At 40.8% G+C, this 24,420-nt stretch overlaps 1 protein-coding gene across 1 annotated transcript in view; it reads left to right on the top strand.

Annotated features, from left to right (window-relative positions):
- The window catches only part of LOC132894784 (V-set and immunoglobulin domain-containing protein 10-like 2), a 32,390-nt gene extending 12,237 nt beyond the window's left edge, over window positions 1–20,153 (top strand). Inside the window, exons 5-17 of the mRNA XM_060934901.1 lie at window positions 1,419–1,679; window positions 1,789–2,082; window positions 2,202–2,513; window positions 2,603–2,884; window positions 3,242–3,517; window positions 5,731–5,988; window positions 6,058–6,318; window positions 6,435–6,728; window positions 12,086–12,391; window positions 14,823–14,945; window positions 19,716–19,740; window positions 19,896–19,975; window positions 20,074–20,153. Of these exons, the coding sequence (XP_060790884.1) occupies window positions 1,419–1,679; window positions 1,789–2,082; window positions 2,202–2,513; window positions 2,603–2,884; window positions 3,242–3,517; window positions 5,731–5,988; window positions 6,058–6,318; window positions 6,435–6,728; window positions 12,086–12,391; window positions 14,823–14,945; window positions 19,716–19,740; window positions 19,896–19,975; window positions 20,074–20,153 (2,852 nt within the window). The remainder of the gene's footprint in view (window positions 1–1,418; window positions 1,680–1,788; window positions 2,083–2,201; window positions 2,514–2,602; window positions 2,885–3,241; window positions 3,518–5,730; window positions 5,989–6,057; window positions 6,319–6,434; window positions 6,729–12,085; window positions 12,392–14,822; window positions 14,946–19,715; window positions 19,741–19,895; window positions 19,976–20,073) is intronic.
- Window positions 20,154–24,420: the final 4,267 nt, after the last annotated feature.

Genomic DNA, 24,420 nt, shown 5'->3' with positions numbered 1-24,420 from the left:
AATTGACTTCAAATTTTCAGGGTAGGTGGGCAATTGTCCGTAGATTACTCGATTAAATTTTGGGAGTAATCGGTTCAAGGTCAAGATCAAGGTCACCGGAAAGGTAAAAATAATTATTTTTGCAATAATTTTCTTCAAATTCATCATTCTGACTGCAAACCAAAACCAAAATGTGCATCTGTCAATTCTGCTTCCAACCATATGCTGCATGATGGGGTAGGTTGGACAGTCTCTGTAGCAGTTGGCAGTTAAAGGCCGGGGGGGGGGGGCAAGGTCATCGGTCAAAATAACGTTTTCATTATAACTCAAAAACGGTTGCCGATAGACAGATGTTTATTATTATGAGCATATAGGAACTCCCATATGGCCTTTCATTTGGCACCATGACCTTTGACCTTGAGTGACCCTGAAAGGTCAAACTCAAGGTCATGGATTTTCAGAGGGCTGTAACTTGAAAACGGTTGATGGTAGACAGATATTTACCCTTATCAACTTATAGGAAGTGCCATATGGGCTTTCATTTGGCACCATGACCTTTGATCTTGAGTGACCTTGAAAGGTCAAACTCAAGGTCATGGGTTTTCAAAGGGCTATAACTTTAAAATGGTTAACGATAGCCAGATGTTTACCATTATCAACATATAAGAAGACCCATATGGGCTTTCAGTTGCTGGCATGACCTTTGACCTTGAATGACTTCGAAATGTCAAACTCAAGGTCATGGATTTTCATAGGACTAGAACCTGACAGCTGATGATTGAGAAATATTACCATTATCAACATATAGGTATAAAATAAGTGCTGCCGAGTGAGGTTTCTTTTGCCTGACAACACTTTTTTTTTAACCTGCCACTATGCCCATAGAAAAACTAGAAGACACTGGAAATGCCCAGAGGTAGAAATGCCAGCAATTTCACAATTGTACATGAATTCTGGCTCTGAAAGTTCCTCAACCTCAGCTACATCACTTCAATTCACCATTGGTCTCAACTAGAGATGTGTGCAGGATTGATTTTTAATCCTACTCACAGAGTTAATATTTTTGTTCGTACCTGCAAGCAGTATTTTTTAACAAACAGTTGTATTTCAAAAAATATAAACAAACTAGCACTTAATTAAACCAGTGCAACCTTGACCAGGCAGTTACTAAAGATGCTGCAGGGTGAAGACGTGTTAACAAAATCTTATTTGGCTTGTGTATCAATCATGTGTTGTGAATGGTAGTATTGAAAAAAAAATAGTATGGACAAAAATATCTTTATTACCTACTTATTGTTCAATTATCAGACCTTGTACTTGTGATATAACTTTGCTCATCCAGTGTTTTGAGTCTTACACCTTCTGGAACTGTTTTTTAGTTTTTCCACTTGATATTCTATGGTACATCAGTCTTCACAAACGTTTGCTGGTTCCTATAGGGCTGCCCTCTGGAGAACCTCAGTGCTCTGCCAATTCCAGCCTTAATAATGAGTACCTGATATTGTCCTGCTCCTGGGAGGGTGGTGTCCCTCGAGCCTTGGTGTGGTGGGCTTCCAGTTCAGGAGGCATTCAAGGTTTACCTGAAGAGAACACCAACATCCTGGTCCTGCGCTCAAGTGCTACATCCAGTGGCAAAACCTTTGTGTGTCATGCCAAACATCCACTGATTAAAGAGAGCAAGAAATGTGTGATCACACTAGGTACAGATCACTCAAAAGATGCTCAAAAGATGAAATATTGATATTGGTACCTTAACATATACAATATTAGTTCTATATAAAGAAATTCTACACCTCTTCTCTCTTACAGAGAAGCCAGTCTTGATGCAACAGCAGAGTGTGGTTTCTGTTTTTGAGGGCAATAATATCCAGCTGAACTGCATGTTGAGTAAAACTTTCCCTCCAGTCACAAAGCTCACGTGGTACAGCAACTTAAAGCAGCCTGTCGGAGACAAACCCAAGAAGTACATTGTTCAGCAAGCTGGAGCCTGGTCCAACCTGACTGTACAGGAGACAGACAGCAAAGTGGACAGTGGACAGTACTGGTGCTCTGCTACCAATGCTCTTGGAGAAACAAGGATTCCCATTTTACTGCTGGTGATGAGTGAGTTGACAAAAATTAGAATGTAATTTAATTTTATGTATAGTAAAACTGGTACCTTGGAATGTTTTCATGTTCACTTGGAATGATCACTGGTGCATTTCAATGCCTTCCTGATTCAGGGTCCCCAATGCCTCCCAACGTGACCATCAGTAAGATCATATACAGTGGACGTCAGAGGACAGATGTCAAAGTGGAGTGGTTGGTTCAGGCATACGGTGACATCACTGGGTTCTTCATAGAGCGTCAAAAACTTACTGTCCCTGTAGAGAAGAGTGACGCTGTCCCTATCTGGCAGAAAGTCGCCGAAAATCTGGAACCTAGCACTCGCAGCTACCAGATCACCAAAATGGATCCCAGTTCCAGGTATGCATTCCGTGTAACACCTGTCAATCGCCGTACCATTGGATATCCTTCTGAGATCAAGAGCCCAGGTGAGAACTAATATTTTAATGTGAGACTAGTTTTAAGTACAATAGCTGAAGTTTCAGTTAGTAAATCTGTCGTCTTTACCATTTTACAGTGTCAACACCTGTGTCCAAACCGTATGTCCTACTGAGTGACTCGTCACCTGTGGAAGGAGCATCAGTGTGGATGCACTGTGTTCTGGATGCTGGAACTGATCCTATATGGTACACATGGGAGCAGGAGAGCCGCAATGGGTTGGTCACCATATTAGCTGAGAGCAACAGCAGTTTGATTAATATCACCTCAGTGACCCGCAATCACACAGGCTGGTTCAGGTGCCTGGCAAGAAACGAGGTCAATCAGCAGCGCAGTGACCGACTCTGGTTAGACATTATATGTGAGTGAAAGCTGTCTTGGTTTCTCAATCTGTAATGCTTTGATTATTATTTGCAGATAATTTTACCCTAGTTCTGCTGGCTGCTTCTCGGACAACACCCCTCCTTACTTCCCAGAACTAATTTATGGGTTTCAGAGCAACCAGGGTAACGACTTATGCAATCAGTGAATGTGTCTGTTTTAATTTTGCAAACTGTATTGTGCCCACTTCAAAAGTAAGGCCTGTTTTGTGTAGATTCATAACATGGTATCTGATTACTTAATTTCAATTTAATTTAAGATTGTAACAATAAAAGTTGTGCAAAAGCTCAATACTTCTGCAAGCCAATCAAGATTATATGTTGGGTTTCTTTAATAGTTGGTCCAGACATGCCACAGATTGATGTAACACCCTACTTAGTAATGAATCGAGGATTCTCAGCTTTGGAGAAAGAGACTGTTTTCCTCCTATGTCAAGCCTCATCCAACCCTCCCAGTCAGTATGTCTGGTTCTACAACAACTCCCAGGTCTACACTGGACCACAGCTCACCATCACCAAGATCCTGAGAATGCACACGGGTTACTATGCCTGTCTGGCCCAGAACACTTACCTGAACACCCGCTCCAAGAAAACCATCACTCTCACCGTCTACTGTGAGTTCTCTAGTCTTCTATCTTCTACTGTCAAGGGTATGCTCAATTCATGTAGCTATCTTCATCCATTCTTTACCAACATCTAGGTTTTGTATCATTCATATTTTTTTACTTGACTTTGCTGAACCTTCTCATCTAGTATCAGTATAAACTGTAAAATATAAAAATTCTGTGCTGTGCCTAAAGTGTCTAACTAGAGTTATGGCTGTAGTTTGTTCCAATAAAAGAAGTAATTCATAACATTTCTAAATTCAATAAATATATACTTTCAAAATCAATTTAATAATGTGTCATTGGCAAGAAAGAAGCTTGATCAAGAGACATAAAAACACATACCTCTCTACTAAGCATAAACACTAACAAAACAAAGGACCTAAAGAACAAAATAGCAGGCAGTTACAGGTTCCTGCAAGTAGTAGTAATAATAATTCTCTATTCACTTATATCTATCTTATATTTGCATATTATAGTGTATTTAGGTGGTGTGGTGGTTAGCACTGTTGCCTCATAGCAAGAAGGTTCTGGGTTCGAGCCCAGTGACCTCTGTGTGGAGTTTGCATGTTGTCTGCGTGGGTTTCCTCTGGGTGCTCCGGTTTCCCCCACAGTCCAAAGACATGCAGGTTAGGCTAACTGGTGGCTCTAAATTGACCGTAGGTGTGAATGTGAGTGTGAATGGTTGTCTGTGTCTATGTGTCAGCCCTGTGATGATCTGGCGACTTGTCCAGGGTGTACTCGGCCTCTCGCCCATAGTCAGCTGGGATAGGCTCCAGCTTGCCTGCGACCCTGTACAGGATAAGCGGTTACAGATAATGGATAGTGTATTTAAAATGAGATAGTATTTTTGAAATGATAAAATATAGGGTGCTCAAAAAGTTTGACAGGCAGTAATGTTTATACATATGATCATCAACCCATTGTTTATATATGCTTATGGAACACTTTATTAGAAACACTACTGGGTCGGGCCTACCTTTGCTCTCAAAACAGTCTCAATTCTTCATGGAATGGATTCCATCAGATGCTAGAAAGATTCCTTTGAGATTCTAGTCCATGCTGATATGATTGCATCCCACAATTCCTGCAGATTTTTAAGGTGCACTTTCATGCCGTGAATCTCCTGTTCTATCACATCCCAAAGGTGTTCTATTGGATTCAGATCCAGTGACTGGGAAGGCCACTGAAGAACATTGAACTCATTGTCATGTTCATGAAACCAGTCTGGAACGACTTTTGCTTTGTGACATGGTGTATTATTATGCTGGAAGTAGCTTTTAGAAGATGGTAAATTGTGGCCACGAAGGGATGTACATGACCAGCAACAATATTCAAATACACTGTGGCATTCAAGTGATGATTGTTTGGTATTAACAGGGCTAAACTGTGCCAAGTATACATTCCCTACAGCATTACACTACCCCCGCCAGCCTGAACTGTTGAAACAAGGCAGGTTGGGTCCATGGATTCATGCTGTTGGTGCCAAATTCTGACTCTGCCATCTGTATGCCTCAACAGAAATAGAGATTCATCAGATCGGGCTACATGTTTCCAGTCTTCAACTGTCTAGTTTTGCTGAGCCCATGCCCACTGCAGTCCCAGCTTTCTGTTCTTGGCTGACAGAATTGGAATCGGTTTGACCTTCTGCTGTTGTAGCCCATCCGCCTCAAAGTATTATGTGTTGTGCATTTTGAGATGCTTTTCTGTGCCCCACAATTGTACAGAGTGGTTATCTCAGTTACTGTAGACTTTCTGTCAGCTCGAATCAGTCTGGCCATTCTCTGTTGACCTCTCTCATCAACAAGGTGTTTCTGTCCTCAGAACTGCTGCTCACTGGATGTTTTTTTCTTTATAGCACCATTGTGAGTAACTGTTATGTGTGAAAATCCCAGGAGATTGTCAGTTATAGAAATATTCAAAGCAGCCTGTCGAGCACTATCAATCATGCCAAAATCACTGAGATCACATTTTTCCCCATTCTGATGATTAATGTGAACATTACCTGAAGCTCCAGGCCCATATATGTATGAGTTTATCCATTGCACTGCTGCCACTCGATTGGCTGATTAGATAATTGCATAAATGAGTAGGTGTACAAGTGTTCCTAATAACGTCTGTATCTGTGAGCTCATCGTTCAATTTTCTTGTTCTTTTTCAAGCACTTATAAACAGGCAATTTGTTTAAGCAAGCCATAAGACATAATGTTTTCTTTCCTCAGATCCACCAGACGGCAGTCCATCTTGTTCTGTTCTCCCAGTGAACAACTACACTGACCTGTTGCTGTCCTGTTCCTGGATGGGAGGTTATCCTCCGCCTACCTTGAACTGGAGTCCATATGTGAATGGAGACAACAGAGAGGGTGTTGCTAACATAACTCGGATTCAGCCAGGGCTTGAGACGGCTAACAACTCTGTATTCCCCTGCTATGGCTCACATGTTGCACTAAATATTGCCCAAACCTGTATCACTAGAACTTGTGAGTATGGTATATGATATGCTTCTCATTGACCTCAGACTTTTAGTACAAATATCTTGCATTTCCCAGGGCTGCCATATGGAGAACCCAAGTGTTCTGCATATGCCACTCGTAATAATGAGTACCTGATGCTGTCCTGCTCCTGGGAGGGTGGTTTACCTCGGGCTCTGCTGTGGTGGGCTTCTAGTTCGGGAAATATGCAAGGCACATCTGAGGAGAACTCCAACATCCTGGTCCTGCGCTCCAGTGCCACCTACAGTGGCAAAGCATTTGTTTGCCATGCCAAACATCCACTGGTTAAAGAGAGCAAGCAGTGTGTGTTAAAGTTAGGTAAGGACCATTTGTTAAAGAATTAGTGAGTTAGATATATATTCTGACACACAGTATGGTATATTCCCCACTGAGTATCACTTTATGAACTGTTTTGCAATATGCATCCTTTCCAGAAGCACCAGTGTTGATGACTCAGCGCAGTGTGGTTTCAGTGTATGAGGGCAATGATGTCCAGCTCACCTGCATCCTGAGTAAAAACTATCCGACAGTCACAGAAATCGCCTGGTACAATAACTTAAAGCAGAATGTTGGTGAGACACCCAAGAAATACACCCTTGAGCAAGCTGCCGCCTGGTTTAACCTGACTGTGAGGGAAACAGACAGCAAGGTGGATAGTGGACAGTACTGGTGCTCGGCTGCTAATGCTGTCGGAGGAGCAGAGATTCCCGTCTTGCTCCTAGTAATGAGTGAGTCTGCTGCAGATGTTTGAATGAACATGGAACACCTTAGGAAAACTCCATTTAACTGAAATGTGCAATATACTAGATGAGCATATACTGCATTACAATCGTGATGAATTGTACAAAGTCTAAGTGGCTTTCTGGGTTGAGAAGAATGATGAGATTGCAGTTTCTACACACACTGATCATACAGCACATACTGTAGCATACATTGAGAATAATACAGTTTCTCATGCAGGCATTTCTCACATGCTATAAAAAGGTTCTAGTACACTGCTGGATCAGTGAATCGGTGCATTTTTTGTGCTGATATGAAAAATGTTGCTCAGATGACATGGACACCATAACCATAACAATACACTTCCATAACTACAACAGTATTAGCTAACTAGCTACACTACCGTTCAAAAGTTTGGGGTCACCCAGACAATTTTGTGTTTTCCATGAAAAGTCACACTTTTATTTACCACCATAAGTTGTAAAATGAATAGAAAATATAGTCAAGACATTTTTCTGGCTATTTTGAGCATTTAATCGACCCCACAAATGTGACGCTCCAGAAACTCAATCTGCTCAAAGGAAGGTCAGTTTTATAGCTTCTCTAAAGAGCTCAACTGTTTTCAGCTGTGCTAACATGATTGTACAAGGGTTTTCTAATCATCCATTAGCCTTCTGAGGCAATGAGCAAACACACTGTACCATTAGAACACTGGAGTGAGAGTTGCTGGAAATGGGCCTCTATACACCTATGGAGATATTGCACCAAAAACCACACATTTGCAGCTAGAATAGTCATTTACCACATTAGCAATGTATAGAGTGGATTTCTGATTAGTTTAAAGTGATCTTCATTGAAAAGAACAGTGCTTTTCTTTCAAAAATAAGGACTTTTCAAAGTGACCCCAAACTTTTGAACGGTAGTGTAAACTAGCTTGTTATCAAGATTAGATTATCATTAGCAATACAAATGAAACAAAGATTCTTTTAATGACAGTAATGACACAGTTGTCTGACTTCACTGCAGCTTTAAGGCAGGAAATCAAGAGAAGAAGTGCTGCTTGTGTGATTTGACTGTATGCAGCCACAGCTGCATCAAATGTGCCAACAATAATTGTTTTGTTTCGTTACAATGCAACTTTGAGAATACTGGCAATGAAATATTTCAGTTCAACATGTCATAATTCTTACTTAATAATAAGGCTCATTTTTCACTGGCACCTTGTCTTCCATGTTTGTTTCCCTGGGTTGTGAGATAATTGGTTGGCAGGTTAAAAAAATAATAATAATACTTGATGTCATTCATTGTTTTCTGGAAAGCTGACAAAAATAGCACATGGCAATAGAGTAAATCATTGTTAGTGAAACATATGGCTAGCTAGCTGAGTTTACAACAGCCTAAGAAAGCTTGCAATTGCTGAACAAAAACACCCATCTCTTAAACTGAAGGATAGATAGATAGATAGATAGATAGATAGATAGATAGATAGATAGATAGATAGATAGATAGATAGATAGATAGATAGATTGATTACTATTGTCATTCACCTGTACATTCAGAATGCACATTTGAATGAAATTTCGTTCCACTGGCTTACATCAATATAACTGCTGCATATAACTATTGCACCTAATCTGGTAAACAAAAATATCAAATTTTACGATTAGATATTGTAAAATAAAATAAAAATTATAACATTTGAAAAATTTGAAATAAAAATTTAGAATTTACTCATCTCATCTCATCTCATCTCATCTCATTATCTCTAGCCGCTTTATCCTTCTACAGGGTCATATTAGTAAAAAATAATAATAAATAAATAAATAAATATATATATATATATATATATATAAAATTTACCAGCTGGGAGGTTCATATCATGAAATACCGTGACTGAGGTCTTGAAAATACTGACCGAGGCCTCTGGGCCGAGGTCAGTATTTTCAAGGCCGAGGTCACAATATTTCAATATATGGACTGACCTTAAGCTGGTAAAAATATATTTATTTTTTTCTTTACCAAATTCTAACAGAAAATGAGAGCACCCAAATGGGAAACCATATTTAGAACAAACTTGCTACTCAGCTTTCTCCTGAAATGTTTTCTTTTATTTCGTCTTAATCGGGGTAGTAAAACTTGCTTTCACTGTGAACACTGTCGTTATCGCTATCCATGCTGTAAAATTAATGTTATTATACTGAGAAATGCGAAAATAAATGTTGACAAAAAATTGCTACTACGTTTGTTGTTGTTGTGAATGAGCAAGTCGCCAAAGGTCCATAAACAGGGTCTGGATCGTAGGATACCGGACCGCTCGTGAGCCAATCAGAGTGCACAATTTGATGGAAACCAGACCGCGAAAAATATATGCATGATTAGTACTCACATCTTGTTCAGTAACTACTTAACAATTATTCGCCAAACACGAGGTGAATAATAACCAAGACAAAGTTGAGGTTATTATTCACCGATATTCACTGAGCCTGAGGCGGATGATTGTTTTAGTATAAATACACAGATGATTATCCATCCATCTATTATCTGTAACCGCTTATCCTGTTCTACAGGGTCACAGGCAAGCTGGAGCCTATCCCACCTGACTATGGGTGAGAGGCGGGGTACACCCTGGACAAGTCGCCAGGTCATCACAGGGCTGACACATAGACACAGACAACCATTCACACTCACATTCACACTTACGATCAATTTAGAGTCACCAGTTAACCTAACCCAGGGGTTTTCAAAGTGTGGGAGAGTCAGCCCCCCCCCCCCGGAGAGCAAATAAACAACAGCGCCCCCCTTACAATTTTTGTTGTTGCTATACTTAATGTTCCATTCGTATTTTTAAAAAATGGTTGTTGTACACATTTTTATTTTTTTTATTTTTCACATTTTAAACATCTGTGCTTTTTAAAACATCTTGTTTTACACATTTTAAACATCTCATAGCATCGTTAGCTAGCACCTCTTGGCAGACAACACACTGTGGCAGTGGAGCATCTTCAGATCCAGTCCATGAAAATCCAAACTTTAAATAATCGTGGTCATACTTCCTTCTTTTTTCAGTCCCCCCAGGATTCCGCGGGCCTTTTTTGTGATTGTTGTGGGCTAAAATGTCTGATGTTGCGGGGGGTTTCCAAAAAATTGCGATGAAAGTTGCGGTGTTTTTTAGGTTTTTGTTGGGATTACCGGTACATTGCGGGAGGAAGGGAAAGTTGCGAGAAATTGTTGCGATTTTCTCTTTTTGTGATTAAAATTGAGTGATATGTTAAATATTAAGTTATTACTGAAAAAACTATTGATTAAAAAAACAAAGACACTGAGAAATGGTCCTATAAACAACTTTACCAATATAAAAGATTACCAGGACTACAAAAATGCAGAAAAATAGGCTTTACTTATCCAAATGCACCTGTTGGTTCAAAAGTTAAAGTGCAGAGAACCTCACAGCACAACATGAAGTTACCTTAAAATATAATATAAATGCCTCAGCTTTCATCTCATTATCTCTAGCCGCTTTATCCTTCTACAGGGTCGCAGGCAAGCTGGAGCCTATCCCAGCTGACTACAGGCGAAAGGCGGGGTACACCCTGGACAAGTCGCCAGGTCATCACAGGGCTGACACATAGACACAGGCAACCATTCACACTCACACCTATGGTCAATTTAGAGTCACCAGTTAACCTAACCTGCATGTCTTTGGACTGTGGGGGAAACCGGAGCACCCGGAGGAAACCCACGCGGACACGGGGAGAACATGCAAACTCCACACAGAAAGGCCCTCGCCGGCCCCGGGGCTCGAACCCAGGACCTTCTTGCTGTGAGGCGACAGCGCTAACCACTACACCACCGTGCCGCCCCGCAATAGTAACTTATTCTGGTTTATTTTTCCTCACGTTGCACCCCCCCTGAAGAACTCTGGCGCCACCTAGGGGAGGCGCGCCCCACACTTTGAAAAGCCCTGCTCTAGAAGATCTATAGAGTGTACTTTTAAAGCTTTAAATTACAGTCCAATTATGTGCCTTAAATCTTCTTAGATGGTATACTATATTCTCATTTCCAGGTGAAAAAAATACATATTAAGGGTACAAAAGATAAGCCCAATGTCGAAGAAAATGTACAGTTTAGTACCTATTTTACTTAAAAGTGTAAAGATACATTTGTGTAATACATATATGTTATTTACCAGCTGAGAGGTCTGTATCGTGAAATACCGTGACCGAGGTCTTGAAAGTACTGAGCGAGGCTCTCTGGGCCGAGGTCAGTATTCAAGGCTGAGGTCACGGTATTTCACCATACGGACCGACCTTAAGCTGGTAAATAATTTTTTTCTTTACCAAATTCTAACAGAAAACGAGAGCGCCCGAAAGGGAAAACCGAGCCGAGCCGCCATTTTGAATCCTCATTCACGGCTGTAATGCAAATGGCTTCCTCCTCGGTATACAAGTGCACTTCCATGGCAGGAAAAAAACTACATTTTGCCGCCTATGTAGTCCCCTATTTATACAAAATTGACTCATTCAGGATTCAGCCATGTTTTTGCTCAGCGTTAGCAACAGTTTTTAGTTTTTAGCTTTCTCCTGAAATGTTTCCTTTTATTTCTTCTTCCTCAGGGTAGTAAAACTCGCTTTCGCTGTGAACACTGTCATCGCTATCCATGATGTAAAATTAATGCTATTCTCCTGAGAAATGCAAAAATAAATGTTGACAAAAATTGCTACAATGTTTGTTGTTATTGTGAACGAGCGAGTCGCCAGAGGTCCGTAACCGGGGTCTGTAACTGGGGTCCGTATCGTAGGATACGGACCCGCTCGCCAGCCAATCAGAGCGCAGGATTTGATGGAAACCGGACCGCGAAAAAAATGTCATTATTTTTGATTTGTTGATGTAAGGTTTCTATAAGAATGCACTCGTGTCTCTCTGATCATAATGGATGTACAGTAATCTAAGATTATCATGTGACAGTAAATTGATATATACAGTAAATATATTTTATATCTGCATATAAACATCTTTTGTTCTTTTTAAAGCACCATAAATAGAAAGAGGCCATATTACCCGTATCAAGTAATTTGAAAGATTACATTACACGTATTTTTAGTCATGTCATTTGTAATCAGTAACAAGATACAGTTCTCCAATAACATACACAGAGCTGGTTGCAAATTCTGACAGAACAAGAAAAATGGACTTAAAATTATTAAGCATAATTATTTATTTAATGAATGCATGCTGTTTGTTCTATTCTCTATTAAAGATTAAAATTTTAGTCCTACTTCCTACCCATTTGAGTAACTATGGCAAATCATGTGGCAAGGTGTCAAAATACATGTTTAAAAAAAAAATCTCTAATTTCTTGATTCAGGATACCCAATGCCTCCAAACGTGACCATCAGTAAGATCACATACAGCAGTCAGCGGAGGACAGATGTCATGGTGGAGTGGTTGGTCCAGAGAGATGGAGACCTCACTGGATTCTTCATTGAACGTCAGAGGCTCCCTGTAGGCAAGAGTGCTGTCGTTCCACTTTGGCAGAAAGTGGTAGTAGATCTGGATCCAAGGACCCGCAGGTACCAGATCACCAGTCTGGACCCTAATGGGAAATATGCGTTCCGTGTGACTGCTGTTAATCACAGAACCACTGGACACCCATCAGAGGTCAAGAGCCCAGGTGAGAACAGCATTCTAGTGTCAACAATTAACTTGTTCATTTTCATAAATTAACTTCATATATTTAATCTTGGGTCTGTAGTATTCCTTATATTTTTCATGAAATTACATAAAATGGTCAGAATTGATGTCAAAAATGTTTCAAAGCCTCCAAATATATTATACAAAATAATAAAATTATAGTCAATGATTTGCATAAGTATTCACCCCGTTGACCTTTTCCACATTTTGTTGAAGAACACAGCTGAACAAACAGCATCATGAAGATTAAGACAAATCCAGGACAAATTTAATTATGCTCCACAGGATGTTAAAAATTTTGGATATTTTATTACAACCAATCCCTGATTTATACTTTTCCAGAACTTTACTCCAGGCTTGTTTTAATAACTCCTTAGTCTGCAGGATGCTATTTGCTTAGATATGTTCTGTAGCAATCTCTAGGGTCTTCCAGAAACAGCTTACTACATATTAAGAGCATGCAATGCTTTGAATTTCTTGGTAAATAATTTTGAAAATTATATTTATTTTCCCACTTCAATGTTATGGGCCATTTTGCGTAGAATCATAAATATAATCCTAAGAAGTAAATTTCAATAACATATTGTAACATTACAAAATGTGGGAAAGTTTAAGGTTCTTAAGGGAGTAGGTACTGTGTTAGAGCAATAATAGATTTGAGCAAAACTGTAAGAAAACTGCACTATGGGTTTTTAAAATATATTATTTTATAACCTATTTGGAATGTTTTCACAAAACTTTAAGCACTTTAACCATTTAAAAGTTTTCCGTTTGTTTAAACACTTTTCTCAATCCATCAGGAGATTTTCTTCAAGTCAAAGCCTTTTATAGGAGTCTTGGGTCACATTTGCTGTCCTATGATGTGGGCAGACTGCCACAATAAATTCCATAATGTACACGAGAACAAAGCTTAAGCTGAATGTGAGAGTAATATTAATGCATCTGCCAAAAACCTGAACTGACCTACCAAGAGACATCCACAGCAGAATGTTATTTATAAAATCAACTGAACCGTTTTATAATATTTCGAGTCAAAGCCAACACTTAAAGCCATTAACCTGAAACTGGTATTGCTGGGTTTCAGTCACATGACTTTTCTTAGCGGTTTTACAGGAAGTGAAATAGCTGGTGGTCTAAACGACTGCCGTAATGCAAACAACTAGCGATAACTTATCAGCATATCCTCGTAATCTAGAAGCCACTGCTCACTTTAGATATATTCAGAAGATTGCTATGTGCAATGGAATCGACCCCTACAGTCTGGGAAAGAAGGATTTGTCATACGATCTCGAAAACGACCCTTCAGTCGAGTTCCCCGACATCTCGAACTATCTGGTGTTGCAGACGTCCTTCTACACCGCAAAACAGATGAAAGCGTGGAAGAGTATGGAGGCTTACAACTTTTTTGTATGTAGCTGGGTAAAGGACCTCGGTATCAAGTCACAGCCGAATGAATCCTGTATTGTTTTTGCCCGTGTAAGGATGGGTTTTTTAAAGCTTTTCGTTCGCATCTTTACAATGAAGCGCTGCAAGTTGAAGTGTAAACAAACAACAGTTTGCTTGATTCTCACTTGTGTTGGCTCTTATCTCTCAGGTAAATCATTCACAAAGATCATCAGAAACCCCTTTAAAAGACCTGGATCTTAGTTAAACAAGACGGAGAAATGATCATGGCGCATTATAACTGTATGGCTGGGGAAGAATTTTGTCATGACCTTCATACATATGGACTTTGTTAGGAGTAAACAAAGAAACAGCTGGGGACTTTAGCGCTTCGTGACTAAAAAAAATACCATAAAATAACGACACATAGCAAGGAAAGTACTTGGAAAACACTAAGGCCATAGCTGAGAGGGAAATACAAACCTTTCACGAAGTGATCACTGCAAACTCGAGCATGCTTCAACTCAGCTCCCTATGATTTCAGTCAGAGGCTCAAAAGCCACCTTTCTTGACGTCTTTTTGTGAAATCCTGTGTTCGTTCACCCTTTTTTATTAGTTCACGGGGAATCCTGAAGAAACTTTAATCAGTTTCATGGTTTGATTGATTCGAACAACCTAAAACAATGCAAGCATAAGGCATTTTTCATGCAAGCAATGCACCTTCTCCGTACAAACGCTTTGTCAACTGAGCTTTGGTAGACCACCAGCTAAAGTTTTGAATAAATAATGAGGCGGATAGCCCTGTGATGACCTGGCAACTTGTCCAGGGTGTACTCCGCCTTTCGCCCGTAGTCAGCTGGGATAGGCTCCAGCTTGCCTGCGACCCTGTAGAACAGGATAAAGTGGCTAGAGATAATGAGATGAGATGAGGCCGATGTGACATCACGTGAAACCCAGCAATTGGAGAACTATAATTGCCAAGTGTTGTTTTCAGTAACTGTTGTCTTACATCCTATGTCGTCTTCCAGCAAACCCACCCTTTAAAGCTTATCCTGCTGTTATTGGAGCAGCCATTGGAGGCATGCTCCTGGCAACATTATTTACAGTCCTGCTCTTCATTTTTGTGCTGCGGAATCGCAACAACATTCCACGTGAGTGCCTCGCTGTGATGCAGCTATATACATTATGTCAATTTATACCACAGCAATGTTCAAATCTGATTGGTCAGTAGATGTTCATAAATTAGTAATAACAGCAGCTTTGATAATAATTCAGGCTGCAAAGTACCATATAGTTGTTCTGTAAGGAGACACTTATTTAACAGTTATGTCAGGAGCAGCAGCAGCTCATGACTATAGATTTTGCTGGGGCAGGATAACATTAATAATGCCATAACCTCAAACAAAACGAAGTCAATGGGCTATCACATTTGACTTGTGCTGTGGGCTACTATCTAGTCATTTTTTACTGTAACCATATAATAAACAGTGGAGAGTTGACAACATACAGCAGGGCCGCGTTAACCCTTGCCGAGGCCCTGGGCAGACACACCCCCGAGGCCCCACCCCTGCCTGTTGTCAACTGCGCTCAGCAAATTCACCCCCTCAGACGTGCCTGTCTAACTAGACACAGAAACTTAAATAATGACAGTGGCACAATTAGAAATACTATTGAACGATAAAACTTTAATTCCATCAACACCTATTTAATCGAGAAAAAGCAATGGTGAAATAGGCAATTGCATGGTGAAAAAATCCATCAGACATCACGGTTAACAAGTCTGGTTAACTAAAGTTTAGCCTCAAGAAGCCTTTGAATGAGTGAGTCAATGAACAACATGTCAAGAACATAACCTAGGCCTACAACAGTTTCTTTAGTATTCAGAACAAGAACATTCATTTGGTATATAACCGTTCGTTTTCATTTTGGAATCCAGGCAACTTTTAACTTGTGAAAACAAAGAGCGATGACAAAGAAAGAAAAATATCTTGCTTCTCAGAAATAAATCTCAAAATGTTAGGCTATGTGAAACATTTCATCCTTTCACACACGTAATGTCCCAAACAGCAGTGGCACACAGCTTTGTGCATTCAGTTTGACAGCCATGGGTCAACTTACGGTACAAGGGCACTTTCCTACTTTTCTGGAAAGCGAAGTCATTAATTAAATCATTGAACTCAAGCTAGCGTAGCGTGTGAAGACATGGTGGACAGTGATCATATTGACAATGATGGGTGATTTATGCAACGGGACAAGGTGGGCTTCCTTACGGGTGGTGAAATGCATCAAAAATGTTATCAACATGATCAAAACTTCTGAAAATATCGTTTCATATTTTCCGATCTCGCTACCTCTGAGGCCCCCTAGTGGCCGAGGCCCTGGGCAGCTGCCCATGAAGCCCATTAGGATAACGCGTCCTTGACATGCAGTCATCCAGCCTACAGTCTACCAGGTCATTCTGATTGGTTTTAGACATTCCTATGTTAAACTGTGTTTAATACAGTGTGTGTGAGGAGCAAAGAGCTAATATCATTAACCTGGGTTACTAGGTTTCAACAAAATTTCCAGCCCAATTACATCTCAAAAATCACAGAAAAGACCCAAAACTACCCAAACAAATTCAGCCACTGAAAAAAGAATGCCCATTTTTCTTCTTTTTTTCTTTTTCTCAGCGTTTGTGTGGGAAACAGGTCACCGTGCTATACATGAATTTCTGATAGATGGAAATTTTCCACCAAAGAAATCCACCTTTACCTCTCCTAATATCTGCAATGTACAGTATCTTACAATATAAATGCTTCTGTACATCATAAACACATTATCTGCACTTGCACTTTTTCTTTGTTTGTGGAAATTCAATTTCATTCTGATCATTTGCTACAAAATAAGATCTTGATGGCTGTGGAGTATTTTCAAACTAGCCCAATTTTCATTTAGTCCAAAACCATTACCCTGTCGTTACTGCTAAAGCATGTAATGGGCCTCTACGTATTAGTGCTCGTTACAATTTCCATATTTGAACATTAGGTGCAATTTAGATGGGGTTTACATTAGACTGTATCAGCGGATCATCAGATTAACGTTTTTAAAAACGATTAGCGTGCACACAGCAACGCCAATACACGATTCGCGTGCACACAGCAACGCCAATACACGGATACGCTAATCACATGACTAATTCGGCACGTAAGTTGAGAAATGTGTCAGTGCGGCTCATCGCTTCCTCCTCAGCGGCTGCGCTCCAAATCACTCCGCCCTGAACAGCGAGTGCCCTCTGGAGGGTGCGCACTCCGGCCCTGCGCAGCTCACAGAGCGCGCGAGGTAAGCGCACGAGCAGTGATTCGGGACTGAGCCGCTGTGCGCAAGTCACTTACCACTTGCAAGTGGAAGGATGGCAAGCCTAAAGACAACCATAACTACACAATGGGCAGTATTTGCATCAGTATTTGCAGTATTTTCATACTTTTATACTCTTTAATGAAAGGTGATACAAGGCGGAAGTCCGCGCCGTTTTTCAGCAGTCGCGTCACATGACCAACGCCAGCGAATCAGGAAGGTGGATGTCACAGTGACGTTGTCCAATGACGACGCCAGCTAGAGCTCAGCACAGCGTATCCGCGTATTCTCAATGTTTACACAGCACCGGACCAGACACGATCTGGATTGAATACGTGGACCCTGGCGGATTCCCGTTTCCCGGCATTTCCAGGCGTTTTAATGTAAACGGACAGTGCATCCGCGAAGAAAACGAGACAGATACGGTCTAATGTAAACTTGGCCAAAAACTCTCTAGATTTATGTGGGGCAGTAAGGAAACTGCTGCACAATTGTACAATATCTTAAAAGGCAACATAATCAAAAGAACAACAGCATGCTTTTTTTTTAAATCATTGGTGACTCAAAAGAGGTAATTAGCATTTGTTCATTTTACTTATCCATTGAGAGTCACTGGTAAGCAAGGCCCAATCCCAGCTGACATTGGGCAAGAGGCAGGGTACACCCTCGGTAGGTCCCGACTCCACGGAGCTAACACGGAGATACAGACAGCCATTCACACTCACAGTCACACCTATGGGCAATTTAGAGTAGCTCGTTAACCTAATCCGGCGGCACAGTGGTGTAGTGGTTAGCACTGTCGCCTCACAGCAAGAAGGTTCTGGATTTGATCCCAGTGGCCAACAGGGGCCTTTCTGTGTGGAGTTTGTTTGTTCTCCCCGTGTCTGCGTGGGTTTCCTCTGGGTGCTCCGGTTTCCCCCACAGTCCAAAGACATGCAGGTTAGGTTAACTGGTGACTCTAAATTGACCGTAGCTGTGAATGTGAGTGTGAATGGTTGTTTATCTTTATGTGTCGGCCCTGCGATGACATGGCGACTTGTCCAGAGTGTACCCTGCCTCTCGCCCATAGTCAGCTGAGATAGGTTCCAGCTTGCCTGCAACTCTGCACAGGATAAATGGTTGCGGATTATGGATGGATGGATGGATAGTTAAACTAATCCGTATGTCTTTGGAAGAAACCTGGAGGAGACCCATGCAGGTACAAGGAGAACAGGTACGGGGCAGCCATGGCCTGAAGGTTAGAGAAGCAATCCTTGGGCCCAAAGGGTCGCCAATTCGATTCCTGGGGCCAGCAGGAAAAATATGAGTGAACAAACAGCACTTTCCCCTCCCTCTGTATCATGACTTCAAGGCACCTAACCCCCAACTGCTCCCCACCTGGCTACAGCTACTAGCATAGCTGCCCACTGCTCCGGGTATGTGTGTGTGCTCATTGCTCACTTGTGTGTGCTCACAGCTTCAGATGGGTTCAATGCAGAGGAGGAATTTTGCTGTGCTTGAATGTATATGACAAAATAACGGTTTCTTCTCACATGCAAACTCCTGGTTGACCAGCAAGTTCAAAGCTGGAACCTTTTTGCCGTAAGGCGATAGTGCCGTAATTAGCATTTCAACGGAATTTAAAATGCATGTGAATGAGGACTTTATGAAGGTTAAGACTGAATGTTGAATAGCTGATTTACGTCGTAGGGTTCTGCTCTACCTGCCTCTCTGCATGAGCCTCCACTGTAAATGAGTCTCCAGGGTCATCGCTTTGTAACAGTCAGGAAATGTTCCACTATGGAAATGTCTTCAGACAGGGGAGTTTGCACATTCAGATTTCTCAGTAATCTTTTCAGAATATTTTGTTGTTGTTGTTTACTAACTTCAAGAGAAAAAAGAAAGAGAGAATGCTGCATAAATTACTGTTATTATGTAAGTGAGAACAGGAACAAATGTGTTTAGAGGATGTTCCACAACATTAAATGCAACTATAAACAGATTAAAAAAAAAAGTATGATGTGGTGTTCTTTAATAAATAAATAAATAATTGGCAAATTGCTGTGGTATAAGAGGAATAAACCCCTTGTTTTGGACATGGTTTTATAGGAAAATAATCCACTTCGCGGCACGGTGGTGTAGTGGTTAGCACTGTCGCCTCACAGCAAGAAGGTCCTGGGTTCGAGCCCCGGGGCCGGCGAGGGCCTTTCTGTGTGGAGTTTGCATGTTCTCCCCGTGTCCGCGTGGGTTTCCTCCGGGTGCTCCGGTTTCCCCCAAAGACATGCAGGTTAGGTTAACTGGTGACTCTAAATTGACTGTAGGTGTGAATGGTTGTCTGTGTGTCAGCCCTGGTGACTTGTCCAGGGTGTACCCTGCCTTTTGCCCGTAGTCAGCTGGGATAGGCTCCAGCTTGCCTGCGACCCTGTAGAAGGATAAAGCGGCTAGAGATAATGTGATGTGTGTGAATGTAATCCACTTCAGGATGTGAACAGTATCCCACCACCACCCTGTCACTGATTATTTTCTGTAATAGCATGCCCCCTTGTGTTTTATTCATTTCATATAATACATCATCCTACGTTAATATGGTCTCTATATTTGTACAGGTCTTCATGACATGATATTCGGCAGGTAAGTACTGACTTCTAAATGATTTTTTTCAAACTCATACACTACTATGCAACCAGTAAAGACAAAAACGATGTGCATGCCTATGACATGAAATGGAATAAGGCAGCATATTTATTAATGTAGCATACTTAAATACAGTGACTTTGGTTTTTAAGGCATAACAGCCAGTCTAGAGAAAATATCAACTTCCCAGAGGACGAGGTTGTTGAAGAAGAAGAAAAAGAAGACAAGGGAGGTAGAGGAGAGACAAAGCCAGGTAGCTTTTTTTTGGCACAGAGAGCTTTATTTGCTTTCATTCAAAAGTCCTAATTTAATAATCCTCAACTTTTTCAGGACCATCAATGGCCCAGCCGAGATCTGTTGCAATGTTCACAACCACCTCCCCTGACAACAACCAGGCAAAATCATCATAACAGTCTCTCAAAGTGGAGATTCATAATGCAAACCAAATCTTCAATCATCTACTTCATTTTAACTGACAATGAAACCTATAAAATGCAAAAGAAAATTTCCTGCTTAAAGGGCTCTATGACAGTAGGACAGTAGTACAACCCCAATTCCATAAATGTGGGGCATTGTGTAAAACGTAAATAAAAAAACAGAATATGACAATTTGCAAATCTTGGAAAGCCTATATTTCATTGAAAATAGTACAAAGACAACATATCACATGTTGGAACTGAGAAAGTTAATTGTTTTTTGAAAAATATATGCTCATTTTGAATTTGATGTCAGCAACACATTTAAGGAAAGTTGGGACGGGGCAACAAAAGACTGAAAAAGTGTAATGCTAAAAGAACTAATTTGGTTAACTGGCAACAGGTCAGTAACATGATTGGGTATAAAAAGAGCATCCCAGAGAGGTGGAGTCTCTCAGAAGTAAAGATGGGGAGGGGTTCACCGCTCTGTGAAAGTCTGCGTGGGCAAACAGTGCAACAATTTAAGAATAACGTTCCTCAATGTAGAATTGCAAAGAATTTGGGGGTTACATCATCTGTGATACATAATATCATTCAACGATTCAGAGAATCTGGAGAAATCTCTGTATGCAAGAGACAAGGCTTAAAACTGACATTGGATGCCTGTGATCTTCAGGCCCTCAGGCGACACTGCATTAAAAGCAGACACGTGTCTGTAGTGGAAATCACTGTATGGCCTCAGGAACACTTCAGAAAACCATTGTCTATGAAAACAGTTCATTACTGCATCCAAAAATGTAAGTTAAAACCATATATAAACAATATCCAGAAACACCGCCACTTTCTCTGGGCCTGAGCTCTTTTACAGTGGACTGAGGCGAAGTGGAAAATTGTCCTGAGGTCTGACGAATCAAAAGTAGAAATTCTTTTTTAGAAATTATGGACACCACGTCCTCCAGGCTAAAGAGGAAAGGGACCATCCGGCTTGCTATCAGTGCACAGTTCAAAAGCCAGCATCTGTGATGGTATGAGGGTGCATTAGTGCACATGACATGAGTAGCTTGTACATCTGGGAAGGCATCGTTAATGCTGAATGATACACACGCTTCAGAGCAATATGCTGCCATTCAGATAAAATCTTTTTCAGGGAAGGCCTTCCTTCTTTCAGCAAGACAATGCCAAACCGCTTTCTGCACATATTAAAACTGCATGGTTCCATAGTAAAAAAGTCCAGGTGCTAAACTGGCCTGCCTACACTGCAAAAAATGATATCTTAGCAAGTGAAAATATCTTGAAAATCGTTGAAACGATCGAGCATTTCCTATTAGAAGAATACAAGACACCAATTCTGAGATTATTAAACCTAGTTCTAGATTGCAACCAACTTATTCTAAGATGTCTTATCAAGTAAAAATATCTGTCCATGCAACAAGATAATTTCACTAGTATTATGCAATTTTCTCCTCAAATTCAGTTTTCAATTCTTTGCAGTGTACAGTCCAGACCTGTCTCCCATTTAAAACATTTGGTGAAATTATGACGTGCAAAATACCGCAAAGGAGACCCCGAACTGATGAGCAGCTGAAACTGTATATCAGGCAAGAATGGGACAACATTTCTCTTTCAAAACTACAGCAATTGGTCTCCTCAGTTCCCAAACATTTACAGAGTGTTGTTAAAAGTAGAGGTGATACAACACAGTGGTAAACATGTCCCTGTCCCAACTTTTTTGAAATGTGTTGCTGACATCAAATTCAAAATGAGCGTATATTTAAAAAAAAAAAAGCAAAAAAACAATAAAAATTTCTCAGTTTCAAAATTTGATATGTTGTTTTTGTACTATTTTAAATGAAATATAGGGTTTCCATGATTTGCAAATTGTCATATTATGTTTTTTTATTTACATTTCACACAGTGTCCCAAATTTATGGAATTGGGGTTGTAGGTAACATTTTTAGGGGCGGCACGGTGGTGTAGTGGTTAGCGCTGTCACCTCACAGCAAGAAGGTCCGGGTTTGAGCCCAGTGGCCGACGAGGGCCTTTCTGTGTGGAGTTTGCATGTTCTCTCCGTGTCTGTGTGGGTTTCCTCCGGGTGCTCCAGTTTCCCAGACAGTCCAAAGACATGCAGGTTAGGTTAATTGGTGGCTCTAAATTGACCGTAGGTGTGAATGTGAGTGTGAATTGTTGTTTGTCTCTATGTGTCAGCCCTGTGATGACCTGGTGACTTGTCCAGGGTGTACCCCGCCTCTCGCCCGTAGTCAGCTGGGATAGGCTCCAGCTTGCCTGAGGCCCTGCACAGGATTAGCGGTTACAGATAATTGATGGATGGAAGTACAAGCTTCTATAGTTTCTGTTTTTGGAGTTTCTGTCGTAACAACTTACACAGACAACATGTAGGATGTACTCTATACATGAATTATAATCATCAATATGATGACGTTTTTCATGAGGACAACTTTATTTACCATTTTTATACTCGTCACAGGTAAAGTTTCTGCCATGGAAAATCATCAGGACCGAGGGATTTATGGTTTCTTGGTAGCATGACAAGCTGCATTTTTGTATTATTAACTTCTCGAGAGAAAAAGAGAGGTTGGTGAGGTGAACAGCTGTTTATAACTGCTATAATGTAAGGCATAACAGGAACTAACTTGTTTCACAGACGTTCCACAATAAATGTAACTATAAATGGATAAAAAAAAATGATGTGTCATTCTGTAATAAATAAAAACTTGTTAATCTTGGTACATTTTTGTGGAAAAAGAAGAATGAAACAATTTGGGATATACAACCCTGATTCCAAAAAAGTTGGGACAAAGTACAAATTGTAAATAAAAACGGAATGCAATAATTTACAAATCTCAAAAACTGATATTGTATTCACAATAGAACATAGACAACATATCAAATGTCGAAAGTGAGACATTTTGAAATTTCATGCCAAATATTGGCTCATTTGAAATTTCATGACAGCAACACATCTCAAAAAAGTTGGGACAGGGGCAATAAGAGGCTGGAAAAGTTAAAGGTACAAAAAAGGAACAGCTGGAGGACTAAATTGCAACTCATTAGGTCAATTGGCAATAGGTCATTAACATGACTGGGTATAAAAAGAGCATCTTGGAGTGGCAGCGGCTCTCAGAAGTAAAGATGGGAAGATGATCACCAATCCCCCTAATTCTGCGCCGACAAATAGTGGAGCAATATCAGAAAGGAGTTCGACAGTGTAAAATTGCAAAGAGTTTGAACATATTATCATCTACAGTGCATATCATCATCAAAAGATTCAGAGAATCTGGAAGAGTCTCTGTGTGTAAGGGTCAAGGCCGGAAAACCATACTGGGTGCCCGTGATCTTCGGGCCCTTAGACGGCACTGCATCACATACAGGCATGCTTCTGTATTGGAAATCACAAAATGGGCTCAGGAATATTTCCAGAGAACATTATCTGTGAACACAATTCACCGTGCCATCCGCCGTTGCCAGCTAAAACTCCATAGTTCAAAGAAGAAGCCGTATCTAAACATGATCCAGAAGCGCAGATGTCTTCTCTGGGCCAAGGCTCATTTAAAATGGACTGTGGCAAAGTGGAAAACTGTTCTGTGGTCAGACGAATCAAAATTTGAAGTTCTTTATGGAAATCGGGGACGCCGTGTCATTCGGACTAAAGAGGAGAAGGACGACCCAAGTTGTTATCAGCGCTCAGTTCAGAAGCCTGCATCTCTGATGGTATGGGATTGCATTAGTGCATGTGGCATGGGCAGCTTACACATCTGGAAAGACACCATCAATGCTGAAAGGTATATCCAGGTTCTAGAGCAACATATGCTCCCATCCAGACGATGTCTCTTTCAGGGAAGACCTTGCATTTTCCAACATGACAATGCCAAACCACATACTGCATCAATTACAGCATCATGGCTGCATAGAAGAAGGGCCCGGGTACTGAACTGGCCAGCCTGCAGTCCAGATCTTTCACCCATAGAAAACATTTGGGACTTCCGGTTTGTCGCAGGATGGAGTAAGTCGCACACCAGGAGAGCTCTGTTAAAATCCTGTCTTAATCCTTAATTTAAGGGAGTTATTGCTGCGACCAACCTACGCAAACTTGTGCAAAAGATTGTTAAACATGGGAAAACCTACGAAAAAGCCAAACCACCAAGCAGACGAACACTCATCTGAAAATAGGCAAGGTGACAGAACGCAAGCTAGCCAAAACCAAGAAGGTGCTACTAGCAATGCGCCGCTAACCCTGGCTGAC

This window comes from Neoarius graeffei, chromosome 12 (assembly GCF_027579695.1).
Source record: "Neoarius graeffei isolate fNeoGra1 chromosome 12, fNeoGra1.pri, whole genome shotgun sequence".
Taxonomy (NCBI): Eukaryota; Metazoa; Chordata; class Actinopteri; order Siluriformes; family Ariidae; genus Neoarius; species Neoarius graeffei.
Note: the sequence above shows the minus strand (reverse complement) of the source record. Positions and strands in the feature narration are given on the sequence as shown.